This window comes from Gambusia affinis, linkage group LG18 (assembly GCF_019740435.1).
Source record: "Gambusia affinis linkage group LG18, SWU_Gaff_1.0, whole genome shotgun sequence".
Taxonomy (NCBI): Eukaryota; Metazoa; Chordata; class Actinopteri; order Cyprinodontiformes; family Poeciliidae; genus Gambusia; species Gambusia affinis.
The window spans coordinates 21056854-21075288 of NC_057885.1; the positions used below are offsets into that span (position 1 = coordinate 21056854).

Genomic DNA, 18435 nt, shown 5'->3' on the forward strand with positions numbered 1-18435 from the left:
CATACCTATCGATTGCACATTTTGCAATTAATTTATTGATTGAAGGCGCTCAGCATCTTGAGCTATAAATAATGTTTTGTTAAATCTGCCTTCTAATTAAACGTCTATCTACAGGTGGTTGACAGAGGCTTAAAGTTTTATTACAATATTTTGTGGTACTCTTGTAATAATAATAATAAAAGTGATATGAACTATTCATTACTTCTTTGACATAGCAATCATAGAATCTGGAAAAACATTCCCATTGGAATAAAGTTCAATTTGTATCATTAAACTGCAAATTATAACTACATTTAGTCATATTTTCTAATTTATTGATGCTTCCATTGAACAAACATTAAAACTAAATTCTGACAATAGTTTAGGGAGTTTAAAACATCATTAACTGGAATTTATCATGAAAACGATAAAAATGATAATCAAAATAAGAAATTTATCACGTTAAATGATAAACGATAAATGCCCATCCTTATTTATATCCAACAGGTAACAAATATCTTTGCTGGAAAATGATTAAAAATGGTTTAATGTTAAATATGAGAATATAAAAGGTTCATTGTGAGGAATGGAGGTGGGTCGAGTTGCTGTACCCTGTTGGTGAGCGGCACGAAGCTGATAAAACTGCCGATGGCAGCGACTTCCTTAATGATGCTCTCGATGAGATTCATGTTCGCTTCATAGATCTCCACGCTGACCAGACGCTTCTCCAGGGAGAAAAGCTCTGGAACGTACTGAAAACGCAAAACCAGGAGTTTGTTAAAGCAGATTGCTTTATTTGAGTATTTAAAGAAAAATTAAACTTACACCACTCGTCCATTTCATCAGAGTCCTGTACATTGTTCCCTGCATAAAATAAATTAAAAGTTAAATAGTGTAAAAGGGGAAATAAGTGTAAAAGTAAACAAAAACAAAGATTGCTGGAGGTTAAAGGTCAGAGAGCATCCTCAGATAATTTTCCATACCTCACTGGATCCAGGATACATGTCCTCCAGCACCAAGTGGACGCTGAGAGTGCAGTTTCTGACAGAAACCGGCTTTTTCACACAATCTGAGACGAAACTGCAGCATGCCTCCCAGTCGCAGAAGAACACAAAGGCCTAGCGGTGAAAGGCAGCAGAAAGAAAATGTGTTTAAGGTTAAATTAAAACCTAAAGGTCAGTTTAAGAGATACAAATCAATCCCAGCTCATGTTTCCCCAACTGTATCTTTGAGAACTGTATACATTTCTGCAGATGTTGATGTTGTTGCAAATGATGTTTTTCATATCTAACAGGCTATATTAGAGCATTTTCCTTATTACGGTTACTAATGTCTACTACAATGACTTCCCTTATTAACTAATGGAACTAGTTTCCACTCTTAGTGGAGTTAATTTTTTGTTTATGGCTTTAGCAAATTGCTAACTTCGAACATTTTTAGTTCACTTAGCTTCGCCTGATTTAATATTTCTGCGTTAGTTTTAAAGTGCTACTTTACTGGGCTGTTTGGAAACTTTCAGTTGAAAAACCTGTAAAATAACATTTATTCTGAACCCAGAATGAATCGCTGTAAAACAGTAAACAGTTTAAAATCTACTGATTCTGACAGAAGCCTTACCCTGGTCAATTAGGCTAAATCAACAACAAAGTTAGCAATAATCAATAATTATAAAATCAAAACCATGAGTCATGGTGGTAAAACACTGTAGTGTTAGCTTCAACTAAATACCCAGTTGGAGTAGCGCTTTAGCATTAGCTTCTGCTAAATGCCCTGTTGGTATAGCATATTAGTTTTTATCTTATGGCATTTCAGGGTTACTTTTTAATTTTGAGGTGCCCACCACTGCCTTAATGTCATTTAGCCAACCATTATCATCCTTCAAAAGATTTAGACCAGGGGTGGGCAACTCCTGGTCCTGGAGGGCCGGTCTCCTGCAACTTTTAGATGCATCTCTACTTCAACACACCTGAGTCAAATAATGAGGTCATTAGCAGGACTCTGGAGAACCTGACTGCACTCGGGAGGTGATTCAGCTGTTGGATTCAGGTTGTTGGACCAGGAACACATCTAAGAGTTGCAGATATCTCGTGGTCCCTCAAGGACCAGGAGTGCCCACCCCTGATTTAGAAAATCTGTGCGGTTTCTCTCTGTACCGTGGGAGAGACCCGGTAAAGAAACTTGCAAGATCTTTACAGAGTTTGCTTGATTATCAAACATCACAATAATTAACCAAAAATCTCACGAAAGGCAAAAACCCAAAAGATGTCTATTTGAGAAACAACTTGTTGCATGTTATTTCATCTTTTGTCAAACAGGAAAGCTAATTAAAACAATAATAAGGTTGGACTTTTGTGCACAGGCAGTCGGTCTGAAGGAAGAGCTCCTCACCCTCCTCTGCAGCGGCAGCACCAAGATGTTGTAGTAGAGAGTCTGCAGGTTCTGTTTGGGGAAATAACGCCACACCAGCTTCGCTACATCCTCATGTTTGTATTTTCCTTCTGGTAAACCCGTCAGCATGACGGTGAAGAACTCAGAGCCTCTGTGGGGAGTCGTCTACGGGACGTCAAGTTCAGGGAAAATCAGAAAATCCAAAGACAAAGAAACACGTCGGTTGATTCATGAAGACTGATTTAGAAACACTTTCGATGCCAACAGTAAGATTCTGATTTCTTATACAGGAAATGGAGCCTCACCAAAATGTCCTCTTCTCCTTGGACCGTCAGAAAACCTGAAGATGAAGTCAGAAAAATAAACACAATCAGGGAAAGTCTCCAACAGAGAGCCTGGTGTGTCTGCATCTTGCTTCTCTTACTGGGGATGTTAAACCAGGGACACACAGTTGGGAAGACGTAGGGCGGCGTCATCATGGTGACCCAACACGGCGCCGTGGTGCCCTGAGGAACGCCAGATTTCACATCTGGGATTCCTGCATCAGGTAAGATCTTCTCACCGTCTGGCAGAGCTTTCAGTGGCAGCTTTGGTACTGCAAAAACAACAACAACATCATGGCGAGTGTTTGGTTACTGTAGTAGAAAAATTGCAATTTATAGAAGGTTAAACCTTTTCTTCTGTTTTAGATGATTGTATAAATCCATTCAAACACTTAAATGTTTTTTGACTGAGGCACTTTTTCAACAGTAATTTAAATGTAGTTGTGTTTTCATTAAACATGTATTTTGGCAAAATCAAATTACAAAAAGAAATTTGGTTAATGGAAAGTTTTTATAAAAACATTTTGCCTCTAGGATGAAGTTGAGTTTTTCTGGTTGTATCTAAATTAGTTTATTTCACAAAACTGCAATTGGAAACACTTTTTTTGCAGCATTTTTTCTGCAGTCATTTGATCAACAACCTGATGTTACTACTGGCGGAAACGACAAAAAAAGATATTTCTCATTAAATTATTCATTTTTTCTCTGTTTTTCTACTTTTTATTGCCTTTGTCTCTTTAAAACATGTGAAAATTAAAAAATTTAGCACATTTCAATCAACACTTTATGTCCTTACGTTGAGATTTCTTGAGGCTTCTTGGTATTTTCAACCTGTTGACTGTGTGGACGAAACCCAGTCTCATCAGGCTGCACCAAACGCCGAGGCGATCTGCATCGTAAACCGTCTCGAATTCAACAAAAACCTAAAAAAAAAAAAAACAACAACAAAAACTGAAATAAATCCATTAGGTTCTTCTCTCTACGTGGATGTGAATGTAAACATTTAAATTTAATACCTTGTTAAGCAGAGGCAGGAAGTTTCTCACATGACCAATTTTTCTCAAAGCTTTCCTGAGATCAGCGATGTCGCTTGGTGAAATGTTCTGGATGTAGATTATACTGGTTCCATCGTCTCTCATGTTCTGTCAGCGACAGCCAGAAAAACGTTAAAACAACCACATTTATCTGCTTTTCCTCCATTTTTTACTGGTGGTGTTGGTGTTTAGCTGCAGATCTTAAATCAGTTAGTTCAGATAAAACTAGTATTTTCACGTCATTTCTACAGAGAAAAGGTTTCTCCTTCCTAACCCCCCAAACCAGTCTGTTTATCCTAATCATCCTTCTTGCATCTAATATGTTTTTATTATTAGTAAAGTTATTAATCCATCTTTTTCACTCGGATTGAGGCAAGTGCTCCTTTTTATTTTTGTTGTCTTTTTGTAAAAAAAAAAAAAAAAAAAAGACCTCAATGATATTAGTAAAAATTTATACAACCGATGTCTTGAATACAACCTCACAGCTGCCAAATTGTTGACAATTATCTAACAATGATCTGACCTCAGTTTGTATAAGTTTTAATGTCTATTTTAGCAATTCTAATTTTTTGTGCTGAACATCTGTAAATATTGCAGAGACAATGTTAGTTGCCATTTTTCTTCTTTCACTGTTATGTGTTTACACTACAATGAAAAATGTGCGTTCATAACTTGGCATGTATTAGCAAACAGTCTTTTTTTGTGATAAAAGTAAAAAGTGACAATAAAATAGTTTTCCTCCTTAAATAAATCTTTACACAGGTTTGTACAGGTTGGATTTGTTGGAAAATGCAGTGTTGTTGCAGCTGCCAAACTGAGCAAGGGTGTTCTTACTTTTCAGGGTCAAACAATGAAAGGCAAAACTAGACAGTTCAGTAGCGTTAGATAAGGCTGCAGCGAAACAAAGCCATCCAAGAATGTTTGGGTTACTTACTAGAGGCGTTATTCCGATGAGAGATTTATAAAACCCAAGCTGAAACAAAAACAGTAAAAATAAAACTTCACAGCATCTTTAGGTTGTTTCTGGGGTATGATGTTGTTTAAATTAAGTTTTTTTTAATGACAGATAAATAAATATGTGACAGTATTAGGTGTAGTTTGACAGGAATAAGGGGAAGTATTTAAATTTTTTTAATACTTACTGGTGTCATTAACATGTCTGTTTCCACGATGTGCAAGAAGAGCTTCTTCGATCTGAAAGAGAGATGGCCGTGCACCGCTGTGTAGACGAGGCCAATTACTGACCGCACATTTGGCATGAGCACAAAAGCCTGAAAGAATGTTAGAAAACAAAACCCCATAAAAATTATTTAAAACATAAAAAAAAAAATAATAAATCTATACAAATTAAGTCTGTTTTTGCTTAAATTTAACACTCATTTGTAACAATTTGATCATGAGACAATAACAACCAGTTTTCAGTAGATGATGGAAGCCATTCAAATCAATCGTACCCTGGGTGAAAATGTGACAGCAAACACGCCAGAGTTCCGCTTCGGTTGCTTGGTAACGGGCTGGGCTGGCGCAGGTTGCTAGGTAACGGCGTAGTGCCAGTCAAATGTGACTTAAAATTCCGGAGGTTTTTGAAACAAGTTAATTTCCAGACACCAAAAAATATTAACTGCGTGATTTTTTTTAAAGAGCTTTGGCTGCTTTTATAAAGCAGTTCAGACCCAAATAGAAGTACAAAAACTGTACAAAATGTGAATTTTGCATTTAAAAAAAAAAAAAAAAAGAACTTGTCTAGTATAATAAGCCCATATTCACAAACAGAGTAAACATAGGACAGGAATGCCTGGACAGTTCAAACATACAGAAACCTACAGAACAGGCACAGCAGTCCTCACTTCAATCAGCTGAGGCCAAAGTTCATAATTAAACAATAGGAAACAGACTGGGAAAAAAGTTGAAAAACCCAAAAGAACAAAAGATATTGCCAAAAAACATCTTAATGCTCAAAACCTTAAAAAAATTACTGTCTAGATTGACAGAGATGGACATACTTCTGCAGATAGTTTAGCTAATTTTTAGCGCTATTGCTAACTTTTAAAAAATTTAGCTCACTTAGCTTCCACCAAGACATCCAGAATGCCGAGTTTCAACCAAACACAAAAACACAACCATGTGCTTACCATGCCAGTCTGAGGGATAACGTAGATGTTGTCGTGTGCGTATTGAAATTCAAATTTACAGAGAACGTTCACAACTTCCTCCTCAGTGTAGGAGCCGCTATAGTCCACAGGAAGGTTCGTTATCAACAGTAGTGTTGAGTTGAGAGCGTAAGGCTGGAAGAAAAAGGCAAAAACTTGAATAAAATACTTATCAAGATTAAAAACATAGTTGAAACTTCAGTGATTAATTTAGATAATTAATCACTGGCTCAATGTTTTGATTCAGACTCATGTACCAAATCAAGTTTTAGGATAATTTCTCTATATACTATAAGCTACATCAAAAAGCCAAAGGGGAGAATAAATCAAGAAAATAAATCTTACTTTGGACGACAGGATGATTCCTGCAGGGAAACACTCTAGACGAGGGTCAAAACAACAATAAAACATTAAAAATCAAAAGAAACCTTCTGTATTTTTTATTTATTTATTTTTTTGAAAATACAAACTTGTTTCTTACTGAAATTGTGTAGCTTCAGGTAAAACCCAATCCTCTCTCCAACCGTCACTGAGGACTCAACGCGGTTCAGAGCAGCAGCTGCTGCGTTTGGAAAACAGGCGGCCGGGTTCTTCTGGGCCAGAACATCAACTTCAGAAGAGAAATGATTAACACAGAGGACAAACAATTTTAAATATTACAGAAATTAAATTTGAGTTAATCATTTTTATTTTTGTGGTGAGAAGAAAAATAAAAGATTATTGTGGCTTTTTTCTCTCTAAAATCTTTTAGGGCAGGGGTGTCAAAAGGCTATTTGTGGCCCTGGGACTGACTTTGAGCAGCCCCCCACCCAAAAAGTATGAAATTAAATTTAGCAGGCAATCAAGCCTAAAATATTTTACAGGCTACATGCCTTTTGTTTAATGAGACAAACATGCAAAACCGTTTAATAGCTCTGGATCTGCAATTATTTACACGTCTCTCTAGTGACTAATGTCTGATATTGTTTAATTAAAACATTGCATGTTTAGTTTATTATTAACAGGGTTAATAGATTTTGGGTGATTTTAGTTAAAAAATATAAATATATATTTTTTTGCCCAGGTAATAATTTTATCTTGATTTTGGCTCATGAGAAAAAGCAAAAATCTTTTCTTTTTTATTTCATATTTGAGCTTGAAAGTCAGACTTGATCACCATGGAGAGTCACTTTTATGACAAAACAAGTATAAATTAAAAAAATTTTTTATTATAATCTAGATTATGGGCTACTTTGTAACCAATCCAACACAGATTCTTGGTTAAATAGCAAATGTGCTTTCCAATGTCTGAATAAGTTTTTTTTTGTTTGTTTGTTTTTAAATCAAATTTCAAAAATCAGTTAGTCTCTTTTCATATAAACTCTACCTAATTTTCAGGTTGGTTCAAACCAGATTTCTAGACTGCATCACTAGACCCAAACATGGAGAACCAACATTTGGCTTCTATGCTCCTCTAATTGGAACAAACTTCCAAAAAACTGTGAAAATGCTGAAACACAGTTTCTTCAAATCAATGTTAAACCCCTGCTTATTTAAAAGTTGCCATTGACTAATGGCGAGTGGATCATCATAAAGTGTTGTCGGTTTTTAAACCAGTCGTATTTTCTTACTTTGACACTGGAATGTTGTTTTTAATGTTTATTTTTCTTCTACTCGTGTAAATGACTTTAAATTGCCTGATTCAAGCACTCACAAAATACCTGGTTGATACGGTGAAAAAAAATACAAACAGGTCATTTGTATTTATTTGTATTTCCAGCATACCTTTTTGGTTATTTTTGTGGTCCCCTTCAGTTTTTTGCGATGCATCCAGAAGTGTCTCAGCAGAGCTTCCTGCAGACCGCGGTTGGACCTCCAGCTGTTTGCCATTGGTCTTCAGGTTTAGCGCTGCCAGGTCTGGAGTTTCTTGAGTTGTCATCGTTGTCTGTTGACTCAGCATTGGATCAGCAGGTTTCTCTGGACTGGTGATAACTCCACTGCCTGGTTGAGGATGTTCAGGTTTAGCTGGGGAGGCTTTTCTAGCGGTCACTTCATCTTCGTTGGTCTCAAGAAAATCAATTTTTCTTTTCATCGCATTACCTTCTATAATAACTTCTGTTTGTTTGCTTATTTCAGTTGTTGAAACATTTGCCTTCACAAGGCAAGCAGTGTCTTTTAAGAGGAAGGCAGCTTTGTAAACCTTTATTCCAGAACTGTCTGTTTTTGGGGTTTGACAAACTGCAGAGAGATCTTCTGACATCGTCAGCTTGGATGAGACGTTTATGCCCTCAGATGAAGTTTCTTCTTTTTCTTGGCTGATTTGTAACCGTCTTTCATTGGAGTTAAATTGTGAGGTCTTTGCTTTAGAAATCTCGGGATTTGAAATCTGACAATCACCTGGACTGTTTTCCGCCATTGGTATTGTGGATGTAATAACTGACACAAAAAGGGAGGGTTCGGATTCTTTGACGTTTGCTTGATCACATTTACTAAAGTTTCCAAAGGCCGTTCCTGAAAGTTTTCCCACTTTACCTTCTGGGAGACATCTGGTGATTTCATCCAACTTTTTATTTGTAGATGTTTTTGGAACCTTGACCTTCACTTTTGCAACCATTTTCTTCCCTTTCATTGCTTTAGCAACAGTCTTCTTTAGCATTTTTGCAGTCTTGGTTCTGTCTTTAACTGCAACTTGAGAGTCTTTGCCTTTTTTAAAAACTTTAGTTGCTGGTTTGTTTCTTGTGCCTCCTGAATCATGATTCTTTCTGAGGCTTTTGGACTTCTTGGAATCTGGATCCATTCTTGGTCGGACTTTTGGCAAAGTTTTGTCCGAGGTTTCTTGAGTTTTGACGATCGTCTCCTGAGCCCGAAGTGGATGTGGTCTGGTCACCACTTTACCAATCAGCGGCTTAATCTGTTTCGGTTCTGGACGCGAAACATTTGAAGTTTTCCGTTCATCTCCGAGAGACTCTTCAACTTTTGTTAGCTTAGCGATTCCAGGACATTTAGTATTTCTACCCAGAAGTGTATCTGAAGAGGTTTTTGAAGCATTGACCTTTACTTTTGTGACCATTTCCTTTGCTTCAGCGACAGACTTCTTTAATATTTTCCCAACCTTGGTTGTGTCTTTCACTGCAACTTGAGTCTCTCTGCCTTCTTTGAAAACATTGGCTCCTGGTTTGTCTCTTGTGTCACCTGAATCAGGACTCTTTCCAAGGCTTTTGGACTTCTTGGATTCTGGATCCATTTTTTGTTGGACTTTTGGCAAAGTTTTGCCCGAGGTTTCTTGAGTTTTGATGATTGTCTCCTGAGCCTGAAGTGGACTTGGTGCGGTCACCATTTTACTAACCAGTTGAAGCTGTGAAGAATCTGCAGTTTGTTGTTTATTTCCCAAAGAATCTTCAACTTTTATTAGTTTAGCTACTCCAGCACATTCAGCAGTTTTATCCAGCGGTTTACTTGCAAATGTTTTTGAAGAATCAAGCTTTACTTTGGTGACAGTTTTCTTTTCTTCATTTGGTTCAGGAATAATAATCCTCCTTGTCCCTTTAACTCTAGTCGTTTCTTTAACTGCAGCTTCAAAATCTTGATCTTTTCTGAAAACTATAGGTCCAGTTCTTTGATTTGAGAGGCCAAAATCAGGGCTTGTTTCCAGACTTCTGAACCTCAAGGAAACTAATTGTTTCAACGGCTCTTTTACCGATACAACCGACTTCAAAGCCTGTGTTTTTTGCGAGCAAGTTTTGGATTTGGAGACGTGTGTTCCTTTGGAAGATAAGCGTTTCGCTTTTTTCACAAGTTTCTGATGCAAAGACAAAAGCGTTTTTATCGGAAGATGGTCCAAGCTCTCAGATGAACCCAGTTTCTTGGAATCCTCAGATCTTCTGTCAAAGAGACAAACAAAAAAAAGCATTCATTTTCCTGCAAACTTATATGATATTACACTGTTGTACAAACAGCTACCCAAACCTTGCAGCCACCAAAAAGGCCTTAATCAAGTAGTTTGTGTCTAACAAAGGGTGACTGAGTGGCATTCACAACCCAAGAGCTCAGAACTATAATAAAACAAAAGACATGATAACTCATCACTTAGCTTTAAACCTTTAAAGGGGTGGGGGATGAGTAGAAGTCAAGATATAAAGTAAATTTTGGTTTTCAAATGGACATTAATCCAGAAATGGTCTTGAATGCGTCAGCATCTGGTGATACAAGTTAAAGTGGAAGAATTTAAAACATTTTTGGTGACTGTTACTGCATAATTTATAAAATTATTGAACTGAAAAAAGTCTCAATCATAACTTACAGTTTATGATGTTTTCTTCTATGTTGTGAGGAAACGGAGAGGGCCCTCTTGTCCTGTTAACAGAACACATTGTAAATGGAACAGATTAGTGAAAATACAATCTACAGAAGTTTTGGGAGTGACGCAAATGTTCTTTTGAGGGTTTAGGAAAAGGCCAACTGCTTGTTTTTACATTTGATCCATTTGGATCTTCACACTAAACGCAATAAGCTTCACACCAGCCTCCCATTGTTGATCATTTTACCTTTTGCATAATTTCAGTCTGTCCTTGATGTTTTTATTGGACCTAGCTAGCTTCTTACAGAGGCAAAGATTTTTCAACAATGAGCTTGTGTTGAAATTCGCCCATATCCCACTACTGCCAATGTTGACAAGCTCCACACAGGTGGAAACACAATTTTCTAAATTTTGATATACCTTCACTTCAGGATTGGGAAACTGTTCCATCAGGTCCAACAGTCTTTATATTATCTGGCCACCTTTGTGGTTGTATTACTAAACAAAATTAGGTTATCTCCTTTTGAACATGCAGAAATATGTTTTAAAATAAAGGTTTGAACAAATTCGAATTGGATCCATTACCTGTAGAATAATCTAAAACAATGGTCAACTCCAAATCTGAAGCCCATGAATTTTGAACTATTTGCATCCCAGCCGAATTTTTAGCAATTTATTTAGGCTACAAAAATGTAGGAACGATGAAGCTAACATATCGTAGCTTGATGAACTCAAAGACGCACACCAACCTTGGTCTTTTTAGAAGATCTTGCATGTTTCTGCTTGAGTTTGGACAGTATTTTTGAAGAAGATGGTGATAACTGTCTTCCACTTGATGAATGTGTTAAGACCTTTCTCCTTTTGTCCTGTGAGGGTAATCCTAATGATGACTGTGAGGAATCCTGATTCTTTGCAAGTTCAGCCAGTAAAACAGGAACCACTAAATCTACGACATCTTTGATGTTGGACTGTCCTGAGGCAGACTCGAAAGCTAGAAGAAGAATGCATGAGAAAGTATTAGTACAATTATAGGACAGATAGAGACACTCAACTAGTAAAGACATACTAACACTTTGATTTTAGAGATTCAACAATGTTTCCAGATCAAACCTGAATTTTCCAGCAGCCGCTTTGTCAGCATCCGTACACTGCTGGACTTCTTTTTCTGACAGGATGGCTCTTCTTCTGGAGTCGCATGTCTCTTGCGGTTTCTCCTAACACTTGACGCTTCCTCATCACTCTGCTTCGACAGGAATTGTTGCTCATCTCTTTCAAGGAATGATTCACGTTTTCTTGTTGGTGACCGTCTTTTATCATCATTCCTTCTTGGGGATGACTGTCGATCATGGTACTTTGGCGGTGACCAATATTTGTCGTCTGACCTTCTTGGCGGAGACCGGTGCTTGTCGTCTGACCTTCTTGGCGGAGACCGGTGCTTGTCGTCGGACCTTCTTGGCGGAGACCGGTGCTTGTCGTCGGACCTTCTTGGCGGAGACCGGTGCTTGTCGTCGGACCTTCTTGGCGGAGACCGGTGCTTGTCGTCGGACCTTCTTGGCGGAGACCGGTGCTTGTCATAAGTACTAACATCTGTCCTTCTTTGTGGTGACCACAGTCTGTCATTTGACCTAGAGGAGTGTTGGTCATGGCTCATCACTGGTGACCGTCTTCTGTTGCCACTTCTTCTGGGTGAGAGGTGCTCACCATTGCTTGTTGGGGACCATCGTTTATCCGTTCTTTTTGGGGACATCTGTCTCATACATCCACTCCTCGGTGACAATCGTTTATAATCAGATATTCTTGGGGAGGACTGGCGCTCAAAGAATCTCTTTGACCCTTCTTTCCGATCACTTCTTGGTGACAATCTTCGCTCACAACTTCTTCCTCGAGACAACCGTCGTTCGTGGGTCCTTCTTGGTGAAACTGATTTCTTATTCATTCTCTTTGGTGAGGACCGTTTCTCATAGCTTCTTGAACGTGATCGATAACCAGAACGATTATAACGTGGGGAGCAAGAGCGAGACCTCGACCTTGAGGTGCGGTATTGCAGCCTGTGTTGGGAGGAAGTACCGTTGGAGTGGTTTTTTCTATCTCTTGAGCCGTGGCGAATGGGGCTGTGTGAACGGGAACTGGAGCCATTACTGGATCTGTTTTTGCCATGTCCTGATCTACTGCTGTATTTGTGCTTTCCGTCTCTTGAGCTCCTCCGACGACGTGGACTGTATGAGCGGGAATGTGAACGGCTGATGGATTTGTCTCGTCCATCTCCTGAGCTGGAACAAGTACCGCTGTTTGAGCGGGAACGATGATGTAGGGAGGCTCGGGTTAAAGTCTTAGAACTTTTAATTGCATCCCTAAAACGATTAGTGAACAAGAATCAAATCAACCATTTGAAAAAAGAAACTTGGCAATGAGAAATACTTGTTCTTGTTGTTACTGCTGCAAATATTTGAAAAAATAAAAAATTACCTTTGCACTTCCTCATCCCAATGAGGGTATCTGTGGGAGAGAAAAAAATAAAATCAGCAGCACATTCAACGAAAGGTCTCCATAGATACGTTAAACTTTCTGAAATAATGCCTCAAAAGCCCACCAGCATTGTAGGTTAAAGGAGAAAAATTAAACATTTATATTTAAAATGTTTTCTTGTTATGTCTTAGGTTTAAATCAAAAACAAACAATACTCCAGAAAACCCATTACACAGTCCTTTACCTTTACAAAAACTTAAAATATTTCTTAAAAACGGTTAAATGTACTAACTGGTTGCGAAGGCGGTTGCAGTTCGCATGGTGTTGGTTGCTTGTCTGGTGGGAAACCCAATCCTAAAATAAACAGCAACAAATAAAGTCTTGTCTTGACATTCTGTTTGCAAAACACATTGAGATGCAGAGACATTTAAAATGTTTTCAATTTAATGCATGACAAATAACTGGAATAATTAAGTTACTAGCAGTTAGGAATTGCTATTATGAAAGAGGAAGTGATAAAAAACAACACACACTTACCTTTAGTTGAGGACATTCTTTGTTACATAAAGAGCAGATGTGTGGAAATCTTCCTGGCATTACTGCTGCATAATCACGCCTCACACCAAGGGATGGCAGATCCTCAGAGGACCCAGTCTTGGCTGGAGGTCGAGGTTTAGAAGATGGCACATGAGCATTGTTATTTGTTTTAATGATTGGCTGAGACTGAGAAACGCTGGATGCAGGGTTCTTGGATACAACTGTTGAAGGTAGAACAACATCCGAGACATGTGGCATTTTGGGAATGAAAGGTGATTGAGAATCTGGTTTTGTGGCAGAAGACACACCAGGCTGCAAATCCTTCAGAATCTGCAAAATTTTCTGAATATTGGTTTTCTGTAGCATTTGCAGATTCATCGTTGAGTCTGCAATATTTGATCCTTGCCCTTGAATTTTATTTTCACCACTGGATGTAGCATCTCTGGTTTCATGTTGGGGAACTGACTGGGATGAATGGTTTTGCTGGGTCTCCAGTTTTTCAGCTGCATTCCTCTTTGGAAAGGCCACAACATTCAGTTGGTTGAAACCAGCAGCAGATACTTTCTGGTCATATGAAGAAACCAAACTGCTGTTCTTTAACTCTGACCAGCTTAGCTGTGGTGCTTCTTTGCCATCCTTTCCACCAACCCCAGCTGCATTGTGAACGTTCCTGACAGATGTATTCTCAACATGTGGCATTTTGGGAATGAAAGGTGATTGAGAATCTGGTTTTGCGGCATAAGACACATCAGGCTGCAAATCCTTCAGAATGTGCAAAATTTTCTTTATATTGGTTTTCTGTAGCATTTGCAGATTAATCGTTGAGTCTGCCATATTTGATCCTTGAATTTTATTTTCACCACTGGATGTAGCATCTCTGGTTTCATGTTGGGGAACTGACTGCGACGTAAGGTTTTGCTGGGTCTCCAGTTTTCCAGTTGCATTCCTCTTTGGAAAGGCCACAACATTCAGTTGGTTGAAACCAGCAGCAAATACGCTCTGGTCATATGGAGAAACCAAACTGCTGTTCTTTAACTCTGCCACGCTTGGCTGTGGTGCTTCTTTGCTATCCTTTCCACCAACCCCAGTTGCAGTCTGAATGTTCCTGACAGATGTATTCTCAACATCTGTAATAGATTTTCCAGTATATGCACAGTCAAACTGTTTAACTGGTTTAATAATCATATCTGTGTTATTATTGGGTGTTTTTGTTTGTCCAAAACCAATGGATCGAGTCATTCCACTCACCTGGTTCGGTTGAGTTTGAAGCAGTCTAGTTTGATTGATTTTTGGAGGCGGCACGGCAACAAAAGACCCTTTCTGGTCACCTGAAGAACCCAAATCACCACTTTTTATTTTAATTAAAGTTGGGAGTGGCCCCTCTTTGCTGCTGTTTTGAAAATTATCCATCAGCAAAGAGTTCCTCTGAATATTCCTACCATCTACCTCTGCAGAACCAGCAGCAGCTTCCTCATTTTTAATAGTTTTCACTGGATGAAGAAGAGTAGATGAAGACATTTTGTCCGGCAATATTCCTGGCTTTCCAAGATTAACTGCATCTACTCCTGTTGTGCTTGCAGTGGGTCGAGTCATAGAGTCGGAGTTAGACCGAACTCCAGGTGCACTCCTCGTGGCCTTTTTCATGCGAATGCTTTGTAAGAGGTAGGGCAAGTTCTCGGCAGTAGTCTGCTCTTCAGAGTAATTCAGTAGTTCGTCCAGGTCTGCTTTCTCCAGTCCGTAATTTTCTAAAATGTTCCCAGCCAATTGTGGATTACAGTCAAAGTAACTGGGTTGATCTTCTTCTCGAGTGGCATAAACAGACACATTTGATGCCAATTTCGAGAAATCGTCGGCCGTACTCTTGTGGTCTGGCAGAAAGTTGTAGGAGCTACAGCTGGTGCTCGAGAGTTGATGCCCATATGAAGCTGACATCTTTGGGGCTGAAGTGGATAAGGTTTCTTTTTGGGTGATGGTAAATAACGCACCCTGATCTATAGGTTGGTGTTTGATCTCCTCTTTGTGGGGAACGTTGAAGGTACTTTGTGAAGTTGTCAGATAGTTTTCAGGCCTGTAGTTGCTAATTGGCAAAGAGAATGGCTTAATTTCTCTTTCCTTAGAAGAGGTAGGAGTCCCAGGAGACGCTCCAGGGAAGGTAAAGCTGGATTCAGGTCCAACATTTGGTGTTGTTCTCCAAGGATCTCTCTCAGTTTTCACACTGAAGAGGCCAGTTTGCCCCTGGGAGGCATTCTGTGTCCCAGGGGAAAAGGGATTGTACATGAGATAAGACATAAGGAAGGTAATGTTTCTCAGAGGTTTAGAGAGTTATGTGGTGAGGTAGCTCTGCTATCAATCACCAATAAGAACAATGTTCTTTAACAGCCAGTGCAGGCTGCAGTTTATCCTCAAAATCCCTGGAAGAGCCTGTTTAGGCCCATGAAGCAGTCCTTTACCTTACCTTCAGCAAGTAAGACAGGAGGCACCAAACTGAAGACAGCAAAAACAAAAAAGTAGGTCACTAAAAAGACACAAGTGCAGAAACGGGTGAAATCAGAATAAGAAACTCATATAGATAAATTGCATTAAAACACATTAAATTAATTTTTATTAAGAAAAAGTATCAACTAGAGATGCACCGGTTGCAGTTTTCTGACTGATCATGATTACCAATCTTTAAAAAGCCTGACCTGCACATTTTTGGCCAATACAATTTTTTTTGTCTGCAATATCGTTAAATGTAGTAAGAAAGTTGTTTAGTTGGTTACAGCGGGGCGACGATTACTAACTGCAGACATGACCTGGTGAGCTGGTCTGTCAGTCAAACCTCTCACAGGCAGAGCTGGGTAACAACTAGTTACATCTACTCAGTTACATTTACTCAAGTAACGTTTTTGAAAAAAAATTACTTTTAAGAGTATTTTCAATATGCTGTGCTTTTAATTGAGTAATTTTATTATAAAGTATTGAAGTACTGTATCCAGCAAAATTTGTGGATTTTCTACCAACTGAATGAAAAACAAACATGTTTTAAACAAAAATGACAGGCTTTTCATGGAAAGAAATTGATTTGGAAAATTTTTCTTTTGCCTGATTTTATTATTTTTGTGAATTATATGAATTATAGTAATTTTTGTTATAAAAATATTAAAATTTCCACTTAGCTTTATATTTTTAGGTTTATTTTTCAATCTCTTTTAAAGCTCACAACATTTAGCAGATAATCTCATTTATTTTACAATAAACATGCATCATTTTTTACTTTTTACCATTCCTACTACATTCCACATCCTTTTAGCCTTTTCAGAAAGCAAAGCTGTAAATCAGGCTTGCCAACAATTTAGGCAGGAACCATCAGATAAGGGGCAAGTCGCACTTAGAAGTGATTACTCAACAGTGACTGAACTCACAAAGACAAGATGGCCTCCGATTCGCAGTGGGAGATTTACTGGCCCTGCTGCGAGCCTTTGGTTAAATTTATAGTTCAAATCTGAGGTAAACCTTTATTAAATTCAGACAATATTCAGAGTGTTACATTTATATGCAAGGAATGTGTTGGTTATCAGAGTAAAAATATATAAAAATAAAAATAAAACAAGTTATGTTTTCAAAATCACTCAAATGTCTTGTCGTACTTCACCTAATGCTTATTTCTTTTACTGAAAATCCAAAGAAAGGATTGGTGAACCCAAAGTTCTATCCATTTTTTTCCCCAAAACATCACTATCCTATCAACATTTTGCTGCACACAGGAAGTAAACAGGCGAACGGGAAGTGTCCAACCTTTTCCCAAGAAACACAAATTCGGCTATTTAGACATTTTTCTAAAGTCTAAAACACAGAAAGTAAAGATAGACACTCAAAAAGCTCCAATATGCTCTCTTTTTAAGGTAATGTAGCATTAAAAAAAAACCTTAGTACGCAACGATCATCATGTAAGTGACGAAGATGACTGCAGGGAAGCTACCTGAGCAGATAGCCCAACTAATTAACGGCTTGCTAGCCTTTTGTTTCTCTAAAAAGTCCAGAGCTGCGTAAACTTTATAATTCTCCACAACAATCAATATATCAGTGCTCTGCTTACTTTAACAAAACGGTAGTGAAGATGGCCTCAGTTTTGCAGCAGGGAGAATAACTAATAATCATGATGTTGTTTAATGTTTGTGTAAACACGCTGAAATTTTTACTCGATTTTATCATATTGTGCGAATCTTATCCCAAAAATACTCAAATTCTCAACTCGGTTGGTGAATTTTTATATCACTCTTAAATGCAATAAAAAAAATATCCTCCTCATAGTTTCTGTGTTTACATGGATTTAGATACATCTGATTTTTCATGCATATAAAACTTATGCACATTAACACTCCTTTGTTTTTCACTAAATGTCCCTTTTCAGAAGTTTTCTTTATTTATAATCAATACTTTTCTACAAAATGTGGCTTTTCAGCCACTTTTTAAACTGGAAAAAAACTCCAGGCTTCCTGTGGAGGTGAATTTGGGGAAAAAATGTCTCCAAAGGGACAAAAACCCACAAAAAGCAAGTCAGTAAGCAGGAAAATCACCGAACATTTCTGCCGACTGCTGTTTGCAGGATTAAAAAGCAAACTTTTCACAAACTTCGAGGATTCTTTCCTGAAAAAACTCAGTCACTGGCGTACATGATTGCTTTAACGACAGCAAAAACCGATGACATGTCAATATATTCGTGCATAACCTTTAAAAACCGCAAATAAGCATTTTTAGTGCAAAGTTTTTGCAGTTTCTTACCTTTTGTTTGCAGCTTTGTAACTCGCGTGGAGAGAAGCATGGAGACGCTGCATTCAGGAGGCGTGATGTTGCTTTGAGCGTTGCGCTCCCTATTCTTCTTCTCGGGTTAATTCTGAGTGGATGACGACGCGACCCTGCTGCCCTCTCCTGGATGGAGGAATGAACGGCACCATTTAATTTCGCACATAAATCGAAATGTTCGCGTAACTAGAACGTGAATAATTCCGAGATGTGTATATATCCAAACATTATGATCTTAATAAGTCTATTATTGTGTTTTAAAATTAAATTATTTTGTTATTTGGGGGTTTCTTTTTGTTTTCGGCAACTTTCCATTTTTTTATCAAGTCGTAGTCCTTATGGCATTAAATCCGAGTTCAGCGCGCGGGAAAAACCAGAGGGCTGGTGCTGCATTCCATTTACCTCGGAAAAGTTACTTTGAAAATAGAGTGACGTCACGCACGAGTTCACGTGTTACAATTATGTCGGAAAACTTTTTCATAAAAAGATTTTGCGCT

At 38.2% G+C, this 18435-nt stretch overlaps 1 protein-coding gene across 1 annotated transcript in view; it reads right to left on the minus strand.

The window, feature by feature from the left end:
- LOC122820699 overlaps positions 1 to 18024 on the minus strand; it is a 37233-nt gene extending 19209 nt beyond the window's left edge. Inside the window, exons 1-21 of the mRNA XM_044098269.1 lie at positions 17918 to 18024; positions 13154 to 15637; positions 12909 to 12970; positions 12617 to 12646; positions 11261 to 12501; positions 10900 to 11141; positions 10154 to 10206; positions 7639 to 9734; positions 6356 to 6484; positions 6220 to 6254; positions 5857 to 6009; positions 4867 to 4995; positions 4659 to 4697; positions 3707 to 3832; positions 3487 to 3613; positions 2792 to 2962; positions 2673 to 2707; positions 2368 to 2532; positions 963 to 1097; positions 805 to 843; positions 591 to 731 (exon numbers count right to left, since the gene is read on the minus strand). Of these exons, the coding sequence (XP_043954204.1) occupies positions 591 to 731; positions 805 to 843; positions 963 to 1097; positions 2368 to 2532; positions 2673 to 2707; positions 2792 to 2962; positions 3487 to 3613; positions 3707 to 3832; positions 4659 to 4697; positions 4867 to 4995; positions 5857 to 6009; positions 6220 to 6254; positions 6356 to 6484; positions 7639 to 9734; positions 10154 to 10206; positions 10900 to 11141; positions 11261 to 12501; positions 12617 to 12646; positions 12909 to 12970; positions 13154 to 15442 (7437 nt within the window). The 5' untranslated portion in view covers positions 15443 to 15637; positions 17918 to 18024. The remainder of the gene's footprint in view (positions 1 to 590; positions 732 to 804; positions 844 to 962; positions 1098 to 2367; positions 2533 to 2672; positions 2708 to 2791; positions 2963 to 3486; positions 3614 to 3706; positions 3833 to 4658; positions 4698 to 4866; positions 4996 to 5856; positions 6010 to 6219; positions 6255 to 6355; positions 6485 to 7638; positions 9735 to 10153; positions 10207 to 10899; positions 11142 to 11260; positions 12502 to 12616; positions 12647 to 12908; positions 12971 to 13153; positions 15638 to 17917) is intronic.
- Between the last annotated feature and the right edge of the window lie 411 nt (positions 18025 to 18435).